Below are 23945 nucleotides of genomic sequence, written 5' to 3' on the forward strand. Positions count from 1 at the left end.
CTGCCATTCTGACTGCTCTCCACCACCCCAACCCCATTCTGTCATCTGCCCTGGAGCCAGGACACTCTTCTAAAAGCATAAATATGATCTTGTCATTCCACCGATGGCACAAACACAACATCCATCTCCCTCTGCTGTCCTTACCCCCCAAAATCTCCAGCTGGCAGGTCTGACCCAGCCTCTGCACCTACTGTCCCTCAGCTTCAAGAATGTCCCCTTTCACTGGCTGTGTCTTACTCATTTTTCAGATTTAGCTTCAAAAGCACTTCCTCAACAAGACTTCTTAGTATCCCCAAGTCAAGCCAGGTCCCCAAATGTCTCTGTCCCACTAGACAAGAATCTCCATGAGGACCAAAACCAATTCTGTTTTATTTATCACTGTGTTCCCAGGGCCTATAGCAAAGGTCAATGCTCAATATTTGTTGAACAAATAAGCTAGGTACTTCCTTATATTCTCCAGACATCATGATAAGCAAAGGGGGAATAGAAAGGGAGCTCGCAGCCTAGTAAGAGAAGGCTTGTAAACAATGAGGAAAATGATGAATTGCTGTAAAAAGAAGTATCTATAAATTCTGTGGGGAATTCTGTCTATGAAAGCAGTGAGATACACAACTTAAAGTCATTTCTTATAAACAATGCGTTGAATTATTTTAGGTTTTCAAGACATAATCTGGAATCTTGCTTATTTCAGTTTTACATATGAGAATTCACTAGAAACACATCGATGCTCACCAGTGCCATGTTGCCCATTACCAAAAACTCATAGGTATCAGTATGGTGACCACATAATTTATTGGCCAAAATGGAACACTTTTGAGTGTGAATGGGGCCTTATTAATAGTTGTCCCTGGAAACAGATGTAAAGAGGGACTGTCCTTGGAAAAACCAGGATGAGAGGGTCCTCTGCTTGAAGAAGTTAGTTGCACGGGAACAGGCTCACCATCTTTATTCAAAATGTTTGGGACAGATATGTTTCAGATTTCAAAAGTGTTTGGATTTTAGAAAGATAGTATGGTGGGTATACCATACGGAACATAACACCCCCAGCAGTATCTAGGGCACAACCCCTTAATCCAACACGGTAATATTTCTACAGCAAAACATGTACGTTAACAGTGAGAGTGGGATAAATAAAAGCAATGAATAGCTTCATGTCAACCCAGGGCAGACTATACTGCCAAATGAGTCATGATAATAACTTTCAGTTTTCAGAGGTTTTTGGATTGCAAAGAAGGGATTTTGGACCTGTAATAGATTTCAAGTTATTTCTGTCCTTGGAATATATTATTGTTATCATGCTATACAGGAAAATCTGTGTGTTTTTCCTTAAATTGCACTTACATTACAAATTAATCTGGCACACACTGTGTTTAATTTGGTAAATAATAGTATTTTTTAGTTCTGATATGAAAAAGTTTAATGCAAATTACTTCTGCCTATTTGAAAGTGGGAAAATATTTTCCCAAATATTTTTATAAAATTTGAAATCTTAAGTAGCCATTTAAAATCATTTCCTTTAAATCAGGTCTACCTAGCAACATGCATACATGTTTTACTTTCCCAATCTAATACATCAAAGACTTAATTATATGTTAAGACAAGCTTTAAATAAGATTGAAAATTTCTTTAAAATATCTTTCCTTAGTTTCCTTTACAATGACATTTGTAATGCCATTTATTCTTTTTCCTATGACACTTTAAATATTTGATTTCAAAAATTAAATTGATTACAAGGGATACCTTTATAAGTATGAAGTTAAATTGAGTTTATTTAGTATTGTATATGCAGTATGAATGAGATCTATGTCATCCACTGCAATGGGTACAAGAGCTGCTGTTCCATTTAACATAAGCCTTACTTCTTTGTGGAAGCCACAGTGTGAAACAAAAAGACTATAACTACTTATAGTGGCACATATGCAAATTTATGCAAAAAAAACAGTCTGGAAAGTTTATCTCCTTCATTTATTTTATCACTTAATTTTGAATGAAAGGGCAAATATATCATTGCAATGTGAGAGGTATAACATACATTGAACTATTTGGGTTCTGTAGGACTCGGGTAGAAATTCAGTTCAGAGATCCGTGGGCAAATCCTTCTTACTGTAGGGTAAAGAAAGAAAAAATGCTAAGGCTAAAGAGAGCCAAGGAGAAGCCACTAGAGACGTTCCGACCATAAGGGCCAAAGTACTTAAACCAGCTTTTACATTTACTGGCACTGAATGAATTGTTTACAAATATGTACGTCTGCCTATGGCAATTGTAGAGCTGGGTGACCATGCTAGCTGTTGGGCTCTTTTACCTGCTGGTAATCCTGCCAACTACGCCAATTTGTCTGGCTACTGGGAGGGCTACTGTGAGGCTAAGGCTAAGGCTGATGTCGCACATCCTGCCGACTATGCCAATTTGTCTCATAATCCTGCCAACTACGCCAATTGGTCTGGCTACTGCCTTGGGTGCCCACCCCGCATGGCCATGTTTTTCCAGACCTGCAGCTTCCAAGGACTGTGTGGCCGGGTCCATAGACCTACATGAAGGGGTCTGGTGACCCAGCCTGGCATGTGAAGGGTTTGTGACCCAGTCTGTGAATGGGCTTGAGGGGTCTGGGAGCTCCAGACCCAGCCCTAGCTCAACCATCGGCCCAGTCAGTGTAGGATTACTGGCAGGTAAAAGAGCCACGACAACTAGTGTGGTCATCTAGCTTTACAATTGGCATCACGAACAGGATTAAGAGCTAGACAATTGGCGCTGTGAGCAGGACACACAACATCAGCCTTAGCCTTAGCCTCGCAGTAGCCCTCACAGTAGCCAGACAATGTACATGCAAAAGTCAAAACTTACCTCAAAAAAAAATGCTGTTCTGGGTCTGGCCAGTTAGCTCAGTTGGTTAGAGTGCAGTCTTGTAACACCAAGGTCAAGGGTTCAGACAGGCCAGCCACCAAAAAAAAAAAAAGCTCTCCATATTCCATACTCCTCAGAAGATACTGGTGGTGGTAACAATCATGAGAGCAATGACCATTACTGAGCACCTATGATGCACCTGCACTTAAACTCAGACATTATCTCATTTAGCCCTCACAATTAACCCTACATGGTAGGTACCATTCCTATCCTCATTTTAAGAAGAGGAAACTATGGCTTAGCCGATGCCAGAGCTGATTCTTGATCATTGAGCTCCATTACCATTAAGAACAGTGTGTCTAAAAATGGGCTTCAACCTTTAGGGGTCTTCTTGGTAATATAAAATCCCTGAGAAATAGTATTTTTCTACATGTGGCCTTTAGGTCCTCAAACATAAATGCTAGAAAACAGGTGTGCTTCCCAAGCTTTCTGTGGACACCACACTAGGTCCAACGGTTGTCTCCTCATGTCAAGAACTTGAACGTTAGAGTCCCCCAGGCCCACAGATCAGAAAGAAAACACAAAGCCAGAAGGTTCATTGTGGCATTTCCTAACACTATCTGCTTGGCTCAGACGTAGTTCAAAGCAAGAATCAATTAAAAACACAAATCGCCCACAAACAAGGATGGAACAAGAAGATAAGTGAGCTGTCTCGGACTTTTCCTAAAAGAGAAAGTCTTTTAACCCTGTATGACCCCAGAGCTGCACTGATAAAAACAAACACACTTTTTGCAATCCATCACACCAAATCCAGCAGCAAAAATAAGCATGGGCTTAAAATCTAAAATCCCCAAACTCTATAAGACCTCCACACCTCTATTTGGCGAAAGGTGATATAGGGGACCCAACTAGCGCCCCCCAACATGCACCATGACTGGAAGACATGAGTCCCACCAACACTTCATGAGAATGAGGCGGGAAGGGGCTGATAAGGGTAAAAGACTTTGCACTGTCTCCTGCCTTTCTTAGCCCACCAGCCAGAAGAACAGAGGGGCAAGGGAGAACTGAGGAAAGGGGCTAGCTCTCCAAAGTGATCACTGCTTCTTTCTAAAAGAACATTTCCAAATTATACAGTTTCTTAATGAATGTAAAGACCAAACGTTTTGCCCCAGGAAAATCATTCTGCACCTATTCTACCTATGAACCAAGAATGAGAGTTAAAGAGGTCATACGCATACTAGGGGCTCACAGAAGGGAGAGTCTCATCACAGCACCCCCGTGTTAATTTTCTCATTCCAGCTGCCATGGAAGTGACAGAGCAGAAGAGACAATAATATGGACCCTGGAGGCTGGCTAAACTGCCTTGTTTCAAATCCCAGTTCTATCACTTAGCTGTGTGACTTCAAGAAGATTATGACCCTCTCTGTTCTCACCAGGCCTTGTGAAGATTAAATGAAGAAACATGTAAAACATCTAAAATAATGTTTGTCTCACATGCATTGTAGGTTTGAGTATAAATAGGTACAAAATTTCCAGACATCAACATAGCCATAGATATCAAAAATTTTAGATGACACTCTTGGACCCAGCCAGGTCACTTCTAGGAATGCTTCCCAAGTAATTTAATCATGTGTGGAAACATGCTTTCTCAACAAAAGTCTACAATGATCATAAAATCTGTTGCAGATACAAATATAATATTCTTTTTTGTAAAAAATAAATAAGATGAAAAAGCTGTGAGAAGTTGCACAGATAAATTACTTTCCAGATACATCTAAGCTATGAAAATCAAAGAGTATTCTTTTAATCCATTACCTTTTTAAGGAGTGTTTTCTAGAAAAATTCATATAAGGCAATTAGGACCTAGAAGGGTAGACTGACTTCTAAAAAGATTCTATAAATTTAAAATTATGCTGGGACCATTAGGAGTGTCTGGCCCCGGATCCCAGCACCTAGATGGCATCTGCTTCCGCAATTCAGCAAAGGAAGAATCATGGACAGATTTCAAAGCATATGGACTAGAGCTCATACTGCTTTTTCAAACTTTCTTTCCATATGGAAAATGGGAAAAGAAACAGCCCTATTTTTGCCTTAATCAGCATATCCTCTGAGCACTGCCTCTGCAGTACAGGAGAAACATAGCCACCTCTGAAAGGCATAGTTTCTCCTTCTGGGACTTAAGGAAGGAGTTCTTTTAAGAGGGTCTCTCTTCCCATGAAAAGGTTGGTGCCTGGATCATCCATCTAAGTCTGCCAGAAAAAGACTTCTTAGTCCTCATGTACACCAGGAAAGGGCTGGTACATGGAAATGTTTGATAAGATTGTGCACGTGAGAAAAGGGTGGACACCAAAGTGGGTAATTGAGACCCACAAGCTGGCTTGCGGAGAGGAGCCATAGCAGGAAACAGAAAGGGTGGGACCTGGACTATCCAAGTTGTTTATGTCACCCAGTCACCTTCCATTCTCTTTTTACCCTTGACAGACCTACAAAAGTGTGTTCTGCCCCCCAGGGAACACAGAAAAGACAAGGGGACATGAGAAGGGAGGAATGCATTCAGTACAAAAGTTTGAAAAGTCAAATAACTGAGATTCTTAGAGTGGCCAGCATGCTGGAACCAAAGAAAACTTGTTTGCATCAGACAACAACATTGTTTTCTGCCATCTGATTTCAAATCTATCACTTGCAGACTACCCTGAAAACCAATGCCTTCCCAAAGGACAGTTGCCTGAAAATAACTTGCACTGAAAAAGGTTGACTTTGAAGGGCACCGTCTCTTCCTCTCGATGAGAAGAGATGATGTCCTCCCTCCCTCCACATCCACGGGCTGGCCCTGACCGCCTCTCTCTGGTTGCCACTTTTCCTTTAAGGATTTCCTTTGAGTTGTCCCTCTGCCACTAAGCTGGCAATAAAGGTTCCCTATCACTACTGTTATTATCATTATCATTATTATTAAGCCATCCAATTCAACTCTTCATGTTCAAATCAGGTGGAGGGCCAACACACAGACTATAAACTTATGCTCCACAGTTTTCACTAGTTTGATTCTATTCCTAGGATAAACCGTCCTGAGTACCAATGAATTCCTACCGGAAAAGAGAGCCAAAATTGCTACCCACTCTAAGTACAGGAATACCTCCGAAGCAAGAACGCATCTTTCCCCTGCAAGCTGCAGAATTGTCTTCAAGTATTTTTAGACGTTACTTACTGCTGCTCAGCAATTTCCAAACGGTAGCCAGAAGTCGGACCTAGTATCCACTGAACTGTCACCATTTCCCCCTTCTGCCAACCCCTTTCAGGACCAGGGAGGTTTCCTTCCCTCCCCTTGTTGAAGCATGATATCGGGGAGAGAGCTCAGGTTTGGTGTCGAGCACACCTGGATTTGAACCTCACCCCTCACAACCTATAACTTCTCCAAACCATAGTTTCCTCGTCTGTAAACAAAGATCTTCACAGCAACTTGGCAGAGCTAAAGGGTAGTTTATATGAAGAAGAAAAGTATGGGATGAGGTTGCATGGGTCTCCCCTAAGACTTCCCCAAAGAAATTTCAAAGAGCAGAGCCTGTGCTCTACCTAATAGCAGAGTGGACACAAAGCCAGTATCCTTGCTGCACAAGCAACAGATTATCCAGGGTTCCTCTGGAATAGAAGCATGGTCTCTACCCTGCACAGTGCCAGCCAGATTAATCTTCCCAAACACCTTATCACCTTGCTCAAAATCCTCCAAAGGCTCCCAATGCCCACTGAATAAAATCTGGACTCCCGGCCACCATAATTCACCCCAATCCCACCTTTCCAACCTCTTCTCCCACCGATTTCTTCCACTTTCTAATGCAACCAAGGCTCACAGCTTCATGTATTTGAAAACAAGCTTATCTCTGTATAAAATCCTGTGAGCAGGGGTCCCATCTAACTCACCTTTGAACCTCCCAAAATACCAGCATGGTACCTTGCACATAAAAGTATGTAGTAATTATGTATCAATAAGAAAGGGGACGAATCCTTCCTGGAGAAACCACTGGGAGCAGGGGGTGGGGAAGAAAAGGCAGACGATATTAACTATACGTTGTGATGGGTACACTTATGATGAACATGTGATAAAACAAGGGAAACAAAAGGACCGCAAAAAGCGTGCAACCTAAAAAAGAATAATTTTACTGTTTTCATGACATTTTCCAGGTGAATCAAGCTACGTGTGTTAACAAACGTTTAAATTACATTTATTCAGCATTTCATTCCAAAAAACCTTACTAAGCCAAGCACTGTGAAAAGCGCTGTGTGCCAAGCATGACAGAAAGTTCTGTGGAAGGTAGAAAGATGAGGAAGACATGATCTGTGTCCTCAAAGAGCTCACATGGCAGTGACAGAGGCAGGTACTTCAATTCTACCACAAGGCATGATGTCCTGAAGGAGATGCTAGAGAAGACACTGAGGATGAATAAACTTGTGATGACGCGTTGCCTGATACAATGAGTCCCATGAAGACTGAACACGGGCATTTAACACAATTGCTCCTTGGTTCATTCTCTGCACCAGACTCACTCATCATTTCATCACCTCCCGATACTGAGACCCTGCATTCTATACAGATGAATTCTTTGGAAGGCATGCTGCTGGAGGTTAACTGCATTATGTAACAGCCCCAAAGAGAGAGGCCTCTGAAAAGCTTCCAAGAAGAGGGGCATCTGAACTAGGCCTGGTAAGATAAGGGATCCTCAGGTGGAAAGGAAGGAAAGACATTCCAAACAAAAAGAACACCAACAGGGCCAGAGGGAGGAACTGTGAGAGCATGTTTGAGCCATTAGCAGTAGGGAGAAGCCGTGACACAGGGGACAGGAGCAGGGAGCCATGGTGGAGAAACAGCTGGAAGGTTTCCCTGAGATGGCTAGTTAAGAGACAGCCATCTTTCCTCACTCCTTAACAAGAGTCCCTGTTAATGGATCCGAGGACACACCCAGGACACTTACAGACATGGCTGATGTGCTTTTCACTTGCTGCCTAGTCCTTGTTTCTTACTGGAAAACAGCAAAGAGCTCTATTAGCTCTAATGTCCTACGGATGGGTCCATGTCTGGACAGGAAATAACAAACGGAGAACTAAGTCAATCATTACAATTGAATTCAACCAACATTTATTGAGTACTGAGTATACGCGAGCCATTTTGAACCCTGTAAGGAACACTTCACTGCACTCCAAAAATCGTAATCGGTTCAAAGTGACATTTATAAAAGAGCGCAGAACATGATATACTGAAACAAACCACAGAGATATCTAAGGCCTTTGAATTAGACCTTCAAACCTTCTCCCTACAGTGAAGTGAAGAACTCAGTAAACATCCAACAAACACTATCATTAACAGCCAGTCGACCCCCGCTGTCAGGGTCTCACCTCAGTCATGCCCTGGGGAAGCCGATGGGAAGGAGCCTCAATGTGGTGCGGTCAACACCGTGGGCTTCCTTCAGTCTTCGTGAGTCCCTCCAGTTTAGGCTTGAACCCAAGGTGATCTCCCAGCCCTTCCACGGCCTTCCATGGGCATCACTCAGAGAACCCCAGGAAGAGCACCTTCTGCTGGGCAGGGAGGAGCCAGGTCACTCTTTGAGTCAACAGGAAGCCCTGTCCTAGAAACTTCTGTCCTGCGGAGGCATCGTTTCAGGGAGACTTGCCATTCTCTTGGTTGTCTCACTTGGATTTCTTATCTGAATTAGAGACACCTGTCTTTATCTCCTTCTCACTTGCGTGTTACAAACCTATTCATAGTCACTTCACCCTCTTTATAAACCAAATTAAAACAAACAAAAGAGAATACCAAAAATATTTTTGTATGTGTGCATCACTTCCTCTTAGAAACATACCTGAAAGCACTTCAAAGATGGGCCCAGTTATGATCAAAAGTACAGTCCAGTCCTTCCTGCAGTGCCCATCGTGTCTATGGACTGTAAACGCCTACCTCCTCCTATCTCCTCCTATACACTGCAGGTGCACAGCTGTGACAGGCCCAGCTGTTAACAGTCATTATCTATCATTCTCTGAAATGAAGGTAAGAAAATATTCCAAATCCTCAATAATCTTCCCCCAAGAAAGAAAAACTTGCTCTATCCTCACAGCAAAACCTTTCCCTACTGGGAAACACAGAAACACATGCCCTGAACAAGGTGTCTGTGGCTCCCAGGACTGGCCCCGACACTCCCATTGTTAGCTCCAGCCACATCAGACAGCTCTCCATGCACCAGGAGCAGAAAGAATTTTCAACCCTTCATATCTTTGCTCTTGCTGTTCTTTCTACCCAAAAATGCCCGGGTTACCCATCTGCCACCAGTGGACACTGTCCCCTCCTTCCCGCTGGCCAGTGGGACATCGGTGCTGAAGAACACCCCAGTTTCTCTGCTCAAAGGCATACCTCCTTCCTCTTCCCTCCCTTAGCCTTTTGCTTGCTATTCTATGAAGCCTGTATTTCACTCTTTTTGTTGCTACAGATGTTTTTTTAACCTGCTTGTCTCTCTAACAAAACGAGAAGCTCTTAGAGAACATGGGTCAGAAATTTTCATCTTTATCATCTTTATCTTTACAACACCACACTTCACATGCAGCTGTTCAAAAATGTCTGTTAAAGGAATTAATTCCTTTGAGAGTTTAATTTAAAATATTTGTTTGCAGAAAAGAGTCTCCAAGTTAATTTCATCATTATCACATTTGTTCTCATAGTACTTAAGGCTAATTTTAAGGATTTTTAAAATCTTTGACCCGAGCCTGAAGGGAATAAAAATTTTTGAAACTCCTCTTACCACTCTGCCTTATGTCAAACACAGACATTAGGTATTTTCTTCCCAATTACTTACAGCTCACTCTTAGTTAAATCCATAGGTTACCTTGCCAGGCTATATTAATCAATAAAGACGAACTTTTCAGAAGGATTAAGCACAATGAAAAATTTCAGCAGAACATAAAATCAAACCAACAATGAATTTGCTACTGTACAGTGGTGATATTTCACTGAATTTCTTCATCGACTGCAGCTCTTATAAGAATAAATGATTTCTCTTTCTGTGGATGTTTCACAATAAATACATAAACGCTTTTATTCATTTCACTTAACAGATCTGTTATTATTACGGCAATAAATTTTTTACCCACTCAAGCAGTACTATTGAACCATTACTGAATAAATTATGTTTAAATTCTTAAGCCCCTAAATGTTATTCTGAAGCTGCTTTTACTCACCTTTCCCCCGAAATACCACAGAAGTAATGAACCCTAGTTTTTTATGAGTCCCAGGGGAGAGAGGTTACCATATGAGTAGCTGCAATGATTAACTCACTACTATATTTATGCATTGCTGTTTTTCCTCTCACCAGAAATTTTAGGATTCAAAATACAATAGAAAAAAATGAATTATTTACTACAGAGTTCAACAAAATATACTAAGTACTTAATCTGAGCACAAGATCCTGAGCAGGTTACTTGATCTCTCCAGCAAAAAGTGAAAGGGCAGACTATAATCGCTAAGTAAACTTCCAGTTCTACCATTATATGAGAAGGTTAGGTACTTTTATCTGATTTCCCATTTACCACTCCACTCTGATTTACTTCATTCCAGCATAACGTAATTCCCCAATGTGTGCTTTATTAGCTTTACAACATCTGAAAATTTTGAAAATGATTTTGTGCCACATACCATATACTATAATGAGGGAAAACCTCGGTTAGTTTTTCAGACCATACTAGGAGCCAATTTGGAAACCAGAAAAAGAATGACTTGGTCCTACAGCTCAACTCAAAAAATACAAACAAACAATTCAAAAATGGGCATAGAACTTGAATAGACATTTCTCCTAAAAAGATATATGTGGCCAAGAAGCACATGAAAAGACACTCAACATCACTAGCTATTAGGAAAACGCAAATCAAAACTATAATGAGACACCACTTCATACCTGTTAGGATGGCTCTTATCAAAAAAACATGAAATAACAAAAGTTGGTAAGGACGTGGATAAACTGGAACCCTTGTGCATTGCTGGTACAAATGTAAAACGGTATAGCCACTAGGGAAAACTGTGGTGGTTCTTCAAAACATTAAACACAGAATTACTATATGACCCAGCAATTCCACGGGCTTGAAAGAAGTCAAAGCAGGGACTTAATTACAGTACACCAGTGTTCATAACAGCATTAACCACAATAGCCAAATGGTAATAATAACCCCAGTGCCCATGAACATAGCTGAATGGATAAACAAAATGTGGAAATATTACTCAGTCTTTAAAAGGAATAAAGTTCTGATGCATGCTACAACATGGATGAACCTGGAAAACATTCTGCTAAGTGAAATAAGCCAGACATAGAAGAACAAATACTGTACGACTCCACTTACAAGAGGTACCTAGTCAAATTCATAGATACAGAGAGTAGAACGGTGGTTGCCAGGGGCTGAGGGGAGCAGAGTTATTGTTTAACGGGTACAGTGATGATGAAAAAGTTCTCGAAATGGGCGGTGGTGATGGTTGCACAATGTTGTGAATGGACTTAATGCCACTGAATTGTACACTTGAAGATTACACTTAAATTGTACTTAATTGCACTCTTGAAGATTTTGTGTTGTTATGTAACGTAAAATTTACCACAATATTAAAAACGAGAATGATTCGATGCACTTATGAATTCACTACTTGCTGCCACTGTTGCTTTCAATCCTCTTGCGGGTGATAATTATTCTTTCATTCCAGGCAACTTGGAACATTCCAACTTGGAATATTCACTATGGCCATACACACACATGCACACAGAAAATAATTCATTTTCAAAGTTAAATAAGGGCCAGTTACCCCTTCGTGGCCTGCCCTCTCAAGCCATGTGAGCAGAAAACCTCTCCTAATCATGCAAAGATCCAGGTTCCCCAGCACAAACCTCCAGGGAGGGTTTTAGGGCAGGAGTACTTAGCGGTGCTAGTTACAGCGTCTACCCTGAGGGATAGGGAAGTAGAAGGTGAAGATAACTATTAGGACCTATCCACATCAGTTTTTCTGAATGACAAAAGACACCAGACAAAAATCCTACATATAAAACTGAATGTGAAAGAACTGCAAAAAAACACAACAAAACAATATGTTGTTGTATGTCTACTTTAGAATCTATTAAGAGTCTGCTTTTTTTTCACATCAGAGTGGCTTCTGCAATCTGAGATAACCCCGTGTAGCCCATGGAAGAACTCTAAAAGGGATTCACAGTTATGTAAAATCATTTCTGGAACTTTTATCTGAGTTGCCTAATTGCTTGATCCTGTTTTCTCTATCTGGATAAATCAGGATCCTAACTATAAGGAATGCAGATTATCTACCCACATAGCTAACTCAAATCCAAGTTGATTACTTTTCTTCCTTTTTTTTTCACCTCCCTCTACATACAGTTAGCACTGAATCAACACCCATTAAATAAATGACTGAATGAATGATCTAAACAGTCTATGGTCAATGCTGTACCCCACAGATATAGACAACAAATTACCTTTCAACTAAATATTTTTAAAAAAACAATAGTCAATTGTTTCAGTTGAGCACCCTTCTCTACCCCATCTCCCAAACTGCAACCTGACTTGAGCACCTGTAAGAGAAGCAAATTCTGTCCTACAATGTATTAAATTCACCCCGACTTCACAATCATCAGTATGGCCACACCCAAAAGTGGAAAAAGCAGTTCATCTACATTCCCTACTGGGGCCTCCCTTGCAGGTTCCCCAAGATTCTACTTTCTTTCTACAATGCAGAGAAAAAGGAGAGCAGTTACTTTGTTGTTGGTCTTTGGAGTACCAGACCCCCCCACATCCACAGGCTCATGTTCCTGGGGCTAGACCCTCATGTCTGACTTCTCTGTTCCCATTCTTCCTTCCTACTTTGAGGACCTTAACTTTAAGGGTCAGTTAATCAGTGGGTATGAGTTAAGTTTTCCCACATGAGCAAAATCCCAACATCCCAAGAAAGAGTCAATAAAGATTTACCTTAGGGATTATTATTTTAAAGTGAGATTATACTTTTTTGTTCTTCTGTCAGTTGCAAATCCCCAAACCTACTAGAATTCACTTAAAACTAATCTACAGTGTTTTCATTGGAAGAAAACAATCAGGAAAGCTCTGACCCACTGAGCAGCTGGGAATTTTGTTGCTGAAGGTTTGGTTTAGTTTTTATTTTTCTAGCTGCTGGCCCTGCTAACATGATTCCATGAAGGTCGCATTTAATCTTGCAGAGAAAAGCTACCTAAGCAGTTCTTAGGTAGGCTTCAGTAAAAATAAATTGTCTTGGCCCTGTGGATAAGTCTGTTGCTTAACCCAACAATTACAGTCAAAGAGAACAAATGAAGGCAACTGTAAAGTACTGTACTTCATTTCGAAAGAATTTCACAGCATGTATGTTATGGGCTGAAAGTGTTTGTTAATAATAGTTATTGTTAATAAGGAACCCTCGGAGAAGGTAGCAGATCTCAAAGGCACATCTCCAGTTAATCAACAAATATAGCTTATTTATATGTACTAGAAGGTATTAGCATCATTATTGGAACTTAAATGTCAAAAGAATTAACTGATAAGATTTTTTTAAAGGTCTGGGTACAAAGAAGAAAAATCAAACAATTTTTCACCTGCTGGGCTTTGATCCCCTAATACAAAGCAACAAATCCTAATGCAAAGTGACAAATCCCAATGTTTATGTGCTCCCTACATATACCATTGGATTTCTAATACAAAGTAGATTTGTGCCATCCCTCCTGAGCTGGAATTCAGCCTTCCGAGCTAACCTTTCCTTTGCAGCTAAAAGTCAAATCAGCAAATATTTAGCTAGTTCTTAGTGCGTGTCAAGCACTGGTGGAGAATGCAAATAAACACGGACACAATCCTAGCTCTCAAATAACTTACCACATGGGTGACATAAATGGAAAAATCCAAGTAATCGAAGATTTTCACAATAGTTCAAGAGGCTAGAAAACATAAATCAAGACGTACATGGCTAATCACCATTGGACTGGCACATACAGTATGTTGCTTCTATAGAAATTTGGAGCATTTTATTGTTTTAGGCTGAAGACATCAGGTAAGGTTTGCTGGGAGAGGCACAGGAGATTCATGTGATTGTAACGAAAATAATCATGCTAAATCTGCTTTCCTTCAGTCCTTTTGAGTTTAGCCCCTATATTAAAACTTTTCCTCCGTATTTCTCTTTACACCTAATTTCCTAATCCAGCACTATCCAATATGGCAGCCACTAGCCATATGTGACTACGGAGCACTTGAAATGTGGCAAAGACAAATTAAGACATACTATAGGTGTAAAAGACACACTGGATTTTGAAAGTCTCAGTATGGAAAAAAAATGTTAAGTATCACATTAATATTTTTGCGTTAATGACATTCAAATGATAATATTTTGGATATAACAGGTTAAGTGAAATATATTATTAAAATTAATTTAATCTGCTTATTTTTCTAATGTGGCTCAGTAGAAAATTAAAAATATTCATGTGGCTCACATTATATTTGTATTGGATGTTGTCCTAATCAATACTTTTTTTTTTTTGCTGTGCTTCAGCATTCGGCCTCTGAACTCTGAATGGTTACACCTAATTTCATAAGAATCCAAAAATGTCTCCATATTTATAAAGGGAGCAAAATTGTTCTGATATTTCTTGGATAAAAATTAGGGATTTGGAGTCTTCTTCAGTTGTAAAAAGTCAGGGATCACACTCTGATTAAGTCATATTAAGTCATTCTCCTACAGGGGACTTGTAAAGGTGGGAGTATGAGGAAAATAAAACTTCCCTGAATTCCCCAGAACTCCTGCAAAATGCCCTAGTGTCCTAGGATATGGGAATGAATATGATCTAGAGAATGCATATATGATATAAAGATAGGGATGCAGAAGATACGAAGATGGGGAATGTTTGTTTTTACTTCCCTTACATTATACCCTTCACAGAATTAGATCTGTAGCCATTGGTCTAAATGTAACTGCTCTTATCCAAAAGGATAATAAAACCTCATCTCCTCAAGAGGATCAAATAGTTACAGTCTGGACTAGCTCCCTAGGTTAAGTTCTCAAATTACAAGGAAGACCTATCTCCCTAGGCATTTATATTTCAAAAGGGATGAAGGCCAGACCTTGGAGACATCCCTAGGTTATAAAAGTCTTGCATTCTAAAAGATCAGAATTAGAACCCTGGATCCTTTCCATCTCATCTCAAAGGAACAGGTACTGTCTGTCTGTCTGTCTCTCACTTTCCTTTCGGGAGAGGCAAAAGACAGTTGCTGTGTCCCTATCTACAAAGTGTAAGACACACCCATGTTCCATCAGTTTACATAGCATCACCTGAGGTCTAGGTATGGGGGACCAACGCTACAGTGTCACTCTGGCAATAGCCAGGCCTGACTGTAAATATCAGTAAAAAATTATTTTCTCTACCCAAGTGTTTTGTGTTTGCAGTCTTCATATTTATAAAGGGCATAACTCTGAAGTGAGGTAACATCTCATACCCTTCACAGTTTTGACAAAACTGAGTGTCCCAACCTTACCAAGAAGCCACCAATCTAAGTGGCTTCAAGTAGCAATAGCTGTATCTGGACAATCGCACCTTCTAGCACTGGCTAAGAAAGCCATGATCCGGAGCCTGGTTCCATACACAGAGGCAGAAAGGGCTGCAGAATGGCTAAGTTCACACACAATATCTTTCTCAGCAACATCCAATTTCCTAATCTTATATTTACCAGAGGTGGGGTCAGAAGGGACACTTTAGAGTGCTTGTTGTTTTAAATTTAGAAAATATAAAAATGTTTCAGGGGTGAAAAAAAGCCAAACACCCACAATCTCACCATCAAAATATTATGTTTTTTTCCAGGTTTTTTTAAAATGTTTGTATACACAAAAACTTTGTTTTAAAATAAAATTATGGGCAATTTTATAAGCTACCTATACTTGTCTGGATGTGCCACAGTTCATTTAAATGTGTTCCTATCGTTGGATATTTAGGTTGTTTCCAAGTTTTCATATAACGAAAGCTAATTTAGTAAACAAACGTCCTTGTACATAAATCTTGGTTCCCATCTCTGGCTGATTCACATAGCAGGTTCCTGGAAGCAGAACTACTGGAACAGAGAGTTTAACATTTTTAAGACTTTAAATATGTAACACCAGGTTGAATTCCAGAAAGTTTATTTCAATGTATAGTCTCAACTACAGCACGGAGTGCTGAGTTTCAAAACCAATGACCTGCAGTACCCAGTTATGCCATTCACAGTTCAGTCTTAACTTGTGTCGTCTGTTCTTTAGGAAAACACAGTATTGACCCGTTCTATTTTCCTGATTCCATATATACCTTCTATGATGTGACAAAAATAAAACAGTACCAAGGAAGACCAGCATGGGGGACAGGCGGAGGTACTGAGAGCTGTTACAGCATTTCTGATAGATTTTATCAACATGTATCTTCCTCTGGGGGTCCACAGCTGCCTGCCTCCAAAGGCAATTTTAGATTGAGTTTGGGGCCTCACATAGTGGGAATCGGTATCAACATCAGAACCTCTGAGATGACTTCAACCTTGGCCAAGGGACAACTACTCACAACTTTCTGTTCACTTGTACAAAGTCAGCTGATACTTAGCAGTTTTCCCATCAGACTTTATCATCCCCAGGATGAAAAGTTCTAACCCCAAAGTCAGAAGTGGAGGGTCATCCAATATTTCAACTGGTCCCTGAGTTACTATTAATTTACTATCAACTTGTTCCCCCCACCTCCAAAGCTCTTTCAGTGACATTTTTGCAAAGAGAAAATCTACCTGCCTGATTACCTCTTCTCTCTCTCCCACTCAAGAATTCAGGAGACACTCTTCTACTCTCCGCCTTACTTTCTATTTTCATTACTACAACCCCCAACTCTCCCTTGCAAACACCCTCCCCACTTCTATTCCACCACCCCACACACCCTCGTCATATCTAGGTGTCAGGACACTCTTCTCACCAGTCTTATTTTTCTCATCTTCAACAAATCTAGGAGTAGGAGAACAAAAAAACCCATTCAAAATAATATGTTAGATATTACTTGAAATAAAGCAATTTGTAGGTGGTTCCTTCTCACTCAAAAGGTCAACCTTATAAAATGGGAAAGTCGGTCGGATTCTTAGTTTACGGGGCTGGGACAGCGTATTCTATCTACAAAGTACTTCTTCAGATGCTTCCCAAACCTGACATTCGTAAGCTGAATAAGAACAAATTAAAATGTAAGCTCATCTCTCCTCTGATCACATTAGGTGTTTGAGTATCAAATGCTGTTACACAGATAGCAACAGATTGCTAAACACTCATGAAAAATTATTTACGAAAATTACACAGCAGGTAGTTAATTCTCAAAAATGTTTGTTTAATGAACACTGGGCAGGCTTTTATCACACAAAATCCTAGTTATTTGTTGAACTAAATTGGTCTTGCCCTTGAGATAAAAATGCTTAGATTCCATCATCAGAAAGAATCGCACAAGCCTTCTGTTTCTCATAGAGAGACATTCTTTGCCCAACTCTAGTTCTTTCTTGCTTATTGGAACTGAATACTAAACTGATTAAAGGGACTATAAGCCAAAACAGAAACAAAACAAAACAAAACAAACACATAACTCTCTATAGCCTTCCCGGACAGAGAGACAAACCCATAAAACAAAGTCCTTCTCGCTTCTTCAAAATGGAAAATTCAAGAAGTCACACCAAAAGATAAATACCTTTTTTATATAACAAGCAAGGTCAACAGAGGCTGAGTCCAGAAAGAGTGACCACAGGCCTCCTATTCAAAGCACCACTTGAAATGTGGAAACAGGTCCTGTCTGTGTGCTTTCCTGCATAGCAGGCCAATGAGAGATCAGATTCAGCCCTGGGAAGAGATCCTTGATTCAATCCTTCCCCACCTTTGCTTTAGCCCACACACCTGAGGAGGTTCAGGGGACAGGTATCCAGCATATGCTGGTGAATAAGAGACTAACCATGGGGCAGAAGGGGCAAGTAGAGGACAAGGCTGTGGATAGTCTCAATCTGAAGGGTCCTGCATGGTTTCTGCAAGCCCTCTCCCCCCAGGTGATTTTGATAACACACCTCCCCATCTCCTAAGGATCCCACAAGGGAAGTGATTGGAGGGAGAGCTAACAGAAGAGCTAAAAGTCAGCTCCAACCTTCTGAGATCAGGCACCTCCTCCCACTACACAGACCCTTGTACATAGCTGGTTAGCAACAAATATTTAATAAATAAATGAAATAACAGCAAGATGTCTGTGTTCATTTAACAAAATAATTGCCTGAGTTACTCCATTTAACAAAATTAATTATTCATTGAAAATAAACTGTATGGGGTCCCTGGATCCCCAGCAGAACCCTAGTTTCAGTACCTCAGGAAGCCCAACAGGAATGTGAATTTGTCTAATAGAGAGCTGCCCGGGCTGTCTAACACATCAAGTTTCTCTGCTTTGGGCTGGAGTGAGATCAACTAGATTTACTGATACTAGTTTTCTCAAGTTAATCAGGAGTTCTGACCGGAAGTTGTATTTCTGAGTAATAAAAATTAGGCACATGAAATAGGCACTTCCTGTAAAATACAATTTGTTTCAGAGACAGTTTGTCAAAAGACAGTTTTGATGGGGGGAAGTCATTTTAAAGGGATCCTTGAGGTGAAAAGCTGGAAACTGCAGGCCTGTTGCTTGCTCTGAATCCGGAGAGGCCCAGAGGGAGTCCTTGGGACATGGTTACTGCCCAGCATCAGGAATCTGTGGGCTGGATTTCCTGGCTGTGTGTTTCCCTTGGGACTTTACAAAAAATATTGGTTTCAGGTTTAAACGTGGACCCTATAGATTATCATTCTTTGTTGATAAATCAAGGTTTAATCAAACCTCCTCACCCGCTTTTCCACCAGCCACCCCACCCCCAGAGGCTCAGTCTCAACTCACTCCACTATGCTTTAAGCTAACATTACGTGTTAAGCTGACATTACGCACCAAATATGACGTTAAGCTGACATTACACACCAAATGATGATCACACTCAGACCAAAGGTAGGGCAAAAATGGGGCACACAGAGGCAGAAAGTCCTGACCTCCTATCCCTGTGTGGGAAGGAATATGGTGTCCCATACAGATGAAAAGAAAAGCTAATTTTTATTATTAATAATTCATAGCAATCTGTTTTACTATTGTATATCGTTTTATGTATCTTGTCTGTTATGTATTATAAATATCAACTATTATATTTATTTTCACATACATTGTCACATATTATTTTCACATAGTATTGGGCACACAGTAAGCATTCAATAAGTACAAGTGAACCAGTCCCTCTGAAGATGGTAGAACAAAATCCTGAAATCAGCTCAGGCATACCCGTAATAACAGACAATGGATTGAAGAGTTTGACACAATGGTGAAGAAAATTCAGACTAAAGCACAGTGAGGCTTGGGAAGATTTTTTTATCTGATATAAAAGAAGGAAAATACATTGGTCCAATTGCTGTTATTTCCATATCATTTGGTCTCCATGGATACCACCTAACTTTTCTTCTGACATGAAAAAATTCACTGGCAATATTATCTTTCATTGTTAAATATTTTCTTCATACTTTACATAAAATAGCTACTCCATGTGTAATTCCTTACCATTATTTATAGACTCTCAGAAAAAGTAAAATCCCTTCTTGCTGGAAACTCTATAGGAGAAAGCCAGTGTTTAATCCAGTCATGATTCCCTGGCTTGTTCACATTAATAATAATCTGATAGAATTCTGAAAGTTAATGTCTTATACATTTGCAGATTGCTGTAACTTATCCAATGTTCTTTCACACACAGTATCTCAATTGTTCACAAAAGCAATCCTATGAGATAGTTAAGTATTATTATAACCTTTCACAGAACTAACTCCAAAAGGGAATTACTATATTTATTTTCTTGTTTAAATGCAATCTGTCTAGAGGCTGTCTTTCTCCTTTTCAGTTGAATCCACTGAGCCTAGCACTGTGACTGACATACAGTATATGTTTTAGTATATATAACTATATTTATTAATATAGTTATATATACTATAAGTTCCCTTGCCTCCGATAAGCCCTTTTTGGTATAAGGAAGATAAGGGAGCCATGACCCAGATACCCCATTTAGAGTTCAGTGGTCTGTTTGCTATCAAAAGGAAATTATATGAATGTGCTCTATAAACAGCAGAGCTTATACTAGATATTGCTAAAAATAGAAACATAATGTACTTGGTAACAAGAGAAAATTGATGCACATCAAATGTTGGACATCCAGTGTTTCCAATTTTCCACTACTAAGCTTAAACATCTTTAACTAGCTCTGTTATATTGACTTTTTTCCTTATAAAGTACTTCTGAAAGTGGAGTAAGAGAAAAGTAAGCTGTCAGTACTTTATGGGCAACCACTTGTTTGCCATATTTTGCTTCCAATTTGACTACAAACCCTTACTTTCGATTACTGTGACATTTTTACAGGTAAGTAAGTCTGAAATATGTGAAGTTATCCCTAACTTTTGAAGGTCAACAGAAAAAAGACAACTCATGGAGAATCAAATATATAAATGTTTAAGAAGCAACTACAAATCATAACAGACAAGAACTCTTGGATGTAGGAAATCACTATCTAACACTCTCTAACTTCTTACACAACAGTCTAAGTTGTAAATTACAATCATTCACTAATTACAGTGAGATTCTGGACTTTGCCACATCAATCAATACATGTTCCAAGGTTAGCCCTAGAGATGCCAGTTTGAGTCCTAAATATTCCATCTGCTAAAGTTTCCTTAGAAAAGACAAGTTTTAAGAAGGATTTTTTAGGTTTCTATTATTGTCCCTTTTCCTCCCCAAAAAAAGAACGAAGAAGGATTCGGGAAAATCAGAGAATCCTAAATCTGCATGCCTGGAGAAGTTAAATAGGGTCACCCTGGGGCCCTGGGAAAGGAGCGTGCATCTGTCTAACACCAACGCCACCCACCTTCCTTAGTCTTTCGCCAGACCCCTGCACCTGCCCTTCAGCACCAAAAAGTGCAGGCTGCTGAGTTACAGGCAGTCCACCTGCAAACTAATAAATGACTGCAGGCTTGACAGCAACCTTGGTGATTCCTGAAAATCCACAACAGGAAACGTAACTATCCTCCCCCTCCCCAGCCATTCATCAAAAGCAGACCAAGTCACAGCCACGGGGAGGCCAGCCCCACTTTTCCTCATTTACAAAGTATCTGCATTTTCTATCCCAGAACCAAGGACGAGGAGCACTACCCAGTGCCCACACTGGAGGGAGGAGGCTGAAGAGGGAGGGAGCGGGGTAGTATGTCCCCAAGTTTCAAACACTACGAGCTTAGAAACGAGTGAAATCCACCCAGATAATATGTGGCAACCTCGACTGCCACTCCCAGGGGTGACATTCACAGTCGATCGCCAGCGTTCTGACCCGGGGGTCTCACCTGGTGCCCGAACAAAGTCCTTGCGCCCGGCTCGGGCTGCCAGCCTCCTTCCCTCCCCCCGCTTCTCTGGGCACAAGGGGGTGACGGTGACCAACGCACCGAGACCTGGAGCCAAAGGAGATGCCGGTGCGCCCTGGGGAGGGGGATGAGTCCCATCCGAAACCCCTCGAATTTGGCGAGGCTTCCCGAGCCCTCTGGGCTGTGGCCGGCCTCCCTCGGCAGGCGAGCCGGGCCGGCGAGGCGGAAAGGAAGTGGCGGCTGCGGCTTTGCACCAACCATGTTCGCCGGCGGGCTCATGTCACCCCGCGCCCGAGCGGGGTCGGAGGGCGCGGGGCGGGCACTGCAGTCCCCACCCCGCCGCAGCCCGCACCTCGGGACCCCCAGGGGCCGCCGCTCGGTCCCCGGAGGCTCCCCGCCCCCACCTCGCCCGCTCAGTAGCCGAGGCGGGTCAGGCCCAGCGCGCCAGGCCGGCCCGGGGGCGCCTGCGGGGACCCGGAGGCGCCCGGCGCTAGGCCGCGGCGGTGGCACATGAGCCTTCGGCGCGGCGCCCTCCCGAGCCCCGGCGCCCGAGCCCCTCGCGCGCCGGGACAAGTGCGATGACAAAGCCCCAGGGCCAGGCCAGGCGCTGGCCGGCGGGAAGTAGGACGCGGCGTCCCTCCCGAGCGGCGGCGGCCCAGCCCCCAGGAAGCCGGGCGCGTCGGCCAGGCCTGGCGCCCGGCCCCGCTCGGAGCCCGACGCCCGCGACCCTAGCCGAGCCGGGCGGGCGGGCGAGCCCTGGGACCACCGCCGGGCACCCCATCAAGTTCCCGATCCCTCCCGGCCGGGGCGCGGGCAGCCCGGCGGGCGGCGGGTGCCGGCTTATTTACGCTGGAGGCTGCCCGGGGAGAGGCGCCGCCGCCGGGCACCCAGGAGGGCCCGCTGCCCTCCTTGCATCTGGAGGCGTTGGCGGCTGTAACACACACACACACACACACACACACACACACACACACACGGCGGACATGCACTCCCCCACACAACTCCCGGGGCGCAGAACCACACAGAGCAGGTCTGTGTCCGTGCAGCCACCTCTCCGCATCTGCAAATCCAAAAGTGAAATTAAACCTCCACCGACCTCCTCCTCCTCCTCCTCCCTCTCGACCTCCTCCTCCTCCTCCTCCTCCGTGCAGCCTCAGCAGCCCCAGGAGCAGCAGCAACAGCAGCAGAACCTGCTTCCCCTAAAATCAGACGATCCATAACTGCTCCGACTGTTCCTCCACAAACCGGTATTAATATTTATGAACCCCGGCCTTTTCCGTCTGCAAAACATCGTGTCAAAGCATCAGGACACGCAGACACACACAGCCCCCCCCCCCGTCCCCAAACACACGCCGTCGAGAGAGACACACGCACAGTCACAACTATTATTTGAAAAATGTTACCTCTCAGTGTGCTTTTTCACGCTACCAATACAATCCCGCAAGGTCTAAGTGTTGCTAGGGTGTGTGCAATGGAAAGGAAAGCCCGTCAGTTGAACAATCGCAGGAGCAAAACTAAAAGTTACTCCCCGGCTTGCCTGAGAACGGTCCAGATCGAAAGCAAAACAAGGAGAGGAAACTGCGAAGCGCCGAGGCTGGAAATCCCCCCGCCCCCCGCCCTCCTCCCGCCGCGCGCCCTCCCCCGCCCTCCCCCTCCGCCCTCCTCCCCAGTGTTTGTTTCGAGCTTGTGCAACCCGGAGGTGGAGGCGGAGGGAGGGCGCAAGCGGCCCGGCCGGGAGGTGCGGAAGTTCGCCGCCGCCGCCGCTCATTGGCGGGCAGCGCCGCTTTCATCATTTCTCGGAAAAGTCAATTTCATTTTCACTTCCCCACGTCGCGGCCGCCGGAGCAACAAGCGGCAGCTCGTGAGTGTGTCGCTTGCACAAGGGGCGCTCACACTCACCGTGTGGACGGACTCCTGGGGGCGCAGGCTCCGGGTCGGGCCAGAAGCCAGTGGCGGGAGGGGAGGAAGGCAGGCACCTGGCTCTGCATTCGAAGGGAAGGAGGGACGAGGACGGCGTCCGGGGAAGCCAAGGGGCGCTCACCAAGTTGGCAGGGCGGGGGTGAGTGGTGCTTAGCACCGCGGGTTTCAGAGTGAATAAAAGTTCTTTTTGTAGCACTGCCCGCCTCCAAGGAATGAAGGAACAGCCAGCTGAAAAGCCAGCTTTTCAGCCTTCCTTACCTTGTCGGAACCTTTATTGGGTGAGGGTGTAACCGTTTAAGGAGCCGCTGTCCTCTCTGGTACCACCTGGCGCTCCATTTGGGAGCTAGAACGATTAAGGAAAGCCTTCTCGTACCAAGTCACAGCGGCACACTGGGACGCTAGTTATCGCCTGGGCAGCAGAAGTTGTTGCACGATGAGCTGGGCAAGGGTGTGAGTTCCTTTTACTTAATGACATCTTGGTCATGGCTGGTCCTGGAGAGAGGCTTTGTACATTAATACTTCCAGCCAAGTTCACATTTGGTCTCCTTGACTTACTAGCGGGGCATCCTTGGCCTCAGTCTACAACTGTAAAATGGAGATAAATGAGAGAATGCCAAGAATAAGGTACTACGACCTGTGACGGTTCAGCAATTGTCACCTATTAGCCCAAACTCATACAACTTATTTGGGACCTACC

General features: G+C 42.8%; 1 protein-coding gene across 6 annotated transcripts in view; it reads right to left on the minus strand.

The window, feature by feature from the left end:
• The window catches only part of IRF2 (interferon regulatory factor 2), a 79563-nt gene extending 55981 nt beyond the window's left edge, over positions 1–23582 (minus strand). For 2 of the 6 annotated variants that reach the window (XM_063077078.1, XM_063077076.1), the window contains exon 1: positions 22732–22894. Coding sequence is in view for 2 of the 6 variants with exons in the window: in XM_063077075.1 (XP_062933145.1) it covers positions 21410–21466 (57 nt within the window). In the remaining 4 variants the exon portion in view is untranslated. Of the gene's footprint in view, positions 1–2841; positions 2870–21409; positions 21498–22731; positions 22895–23506 lie in introns of those variants that run through there. The other 4 variants (XM_063077080.1, XM_063077075.1, XM_063077074.1 and 1 more) reach the window with 4 other exon arrangements.
• Positions 23583–23945: the final 363 nt, after the last annotated feature.

The sequence above is a fragment of the Cynocephalus volans genome, chromosome 13 (assembly GCF_027409185.1).
Source record: "Cynocephalus volans isolate mCynVol1 chromosome 13, mCynVol1.pri, whole genome shotgun sequence".
NCBI lineage: Eukaryota > Metazoa > Chordata > Mammalia > Dermoptera > Cynocephalidae > Cynocephalus > Cynocephalus volans.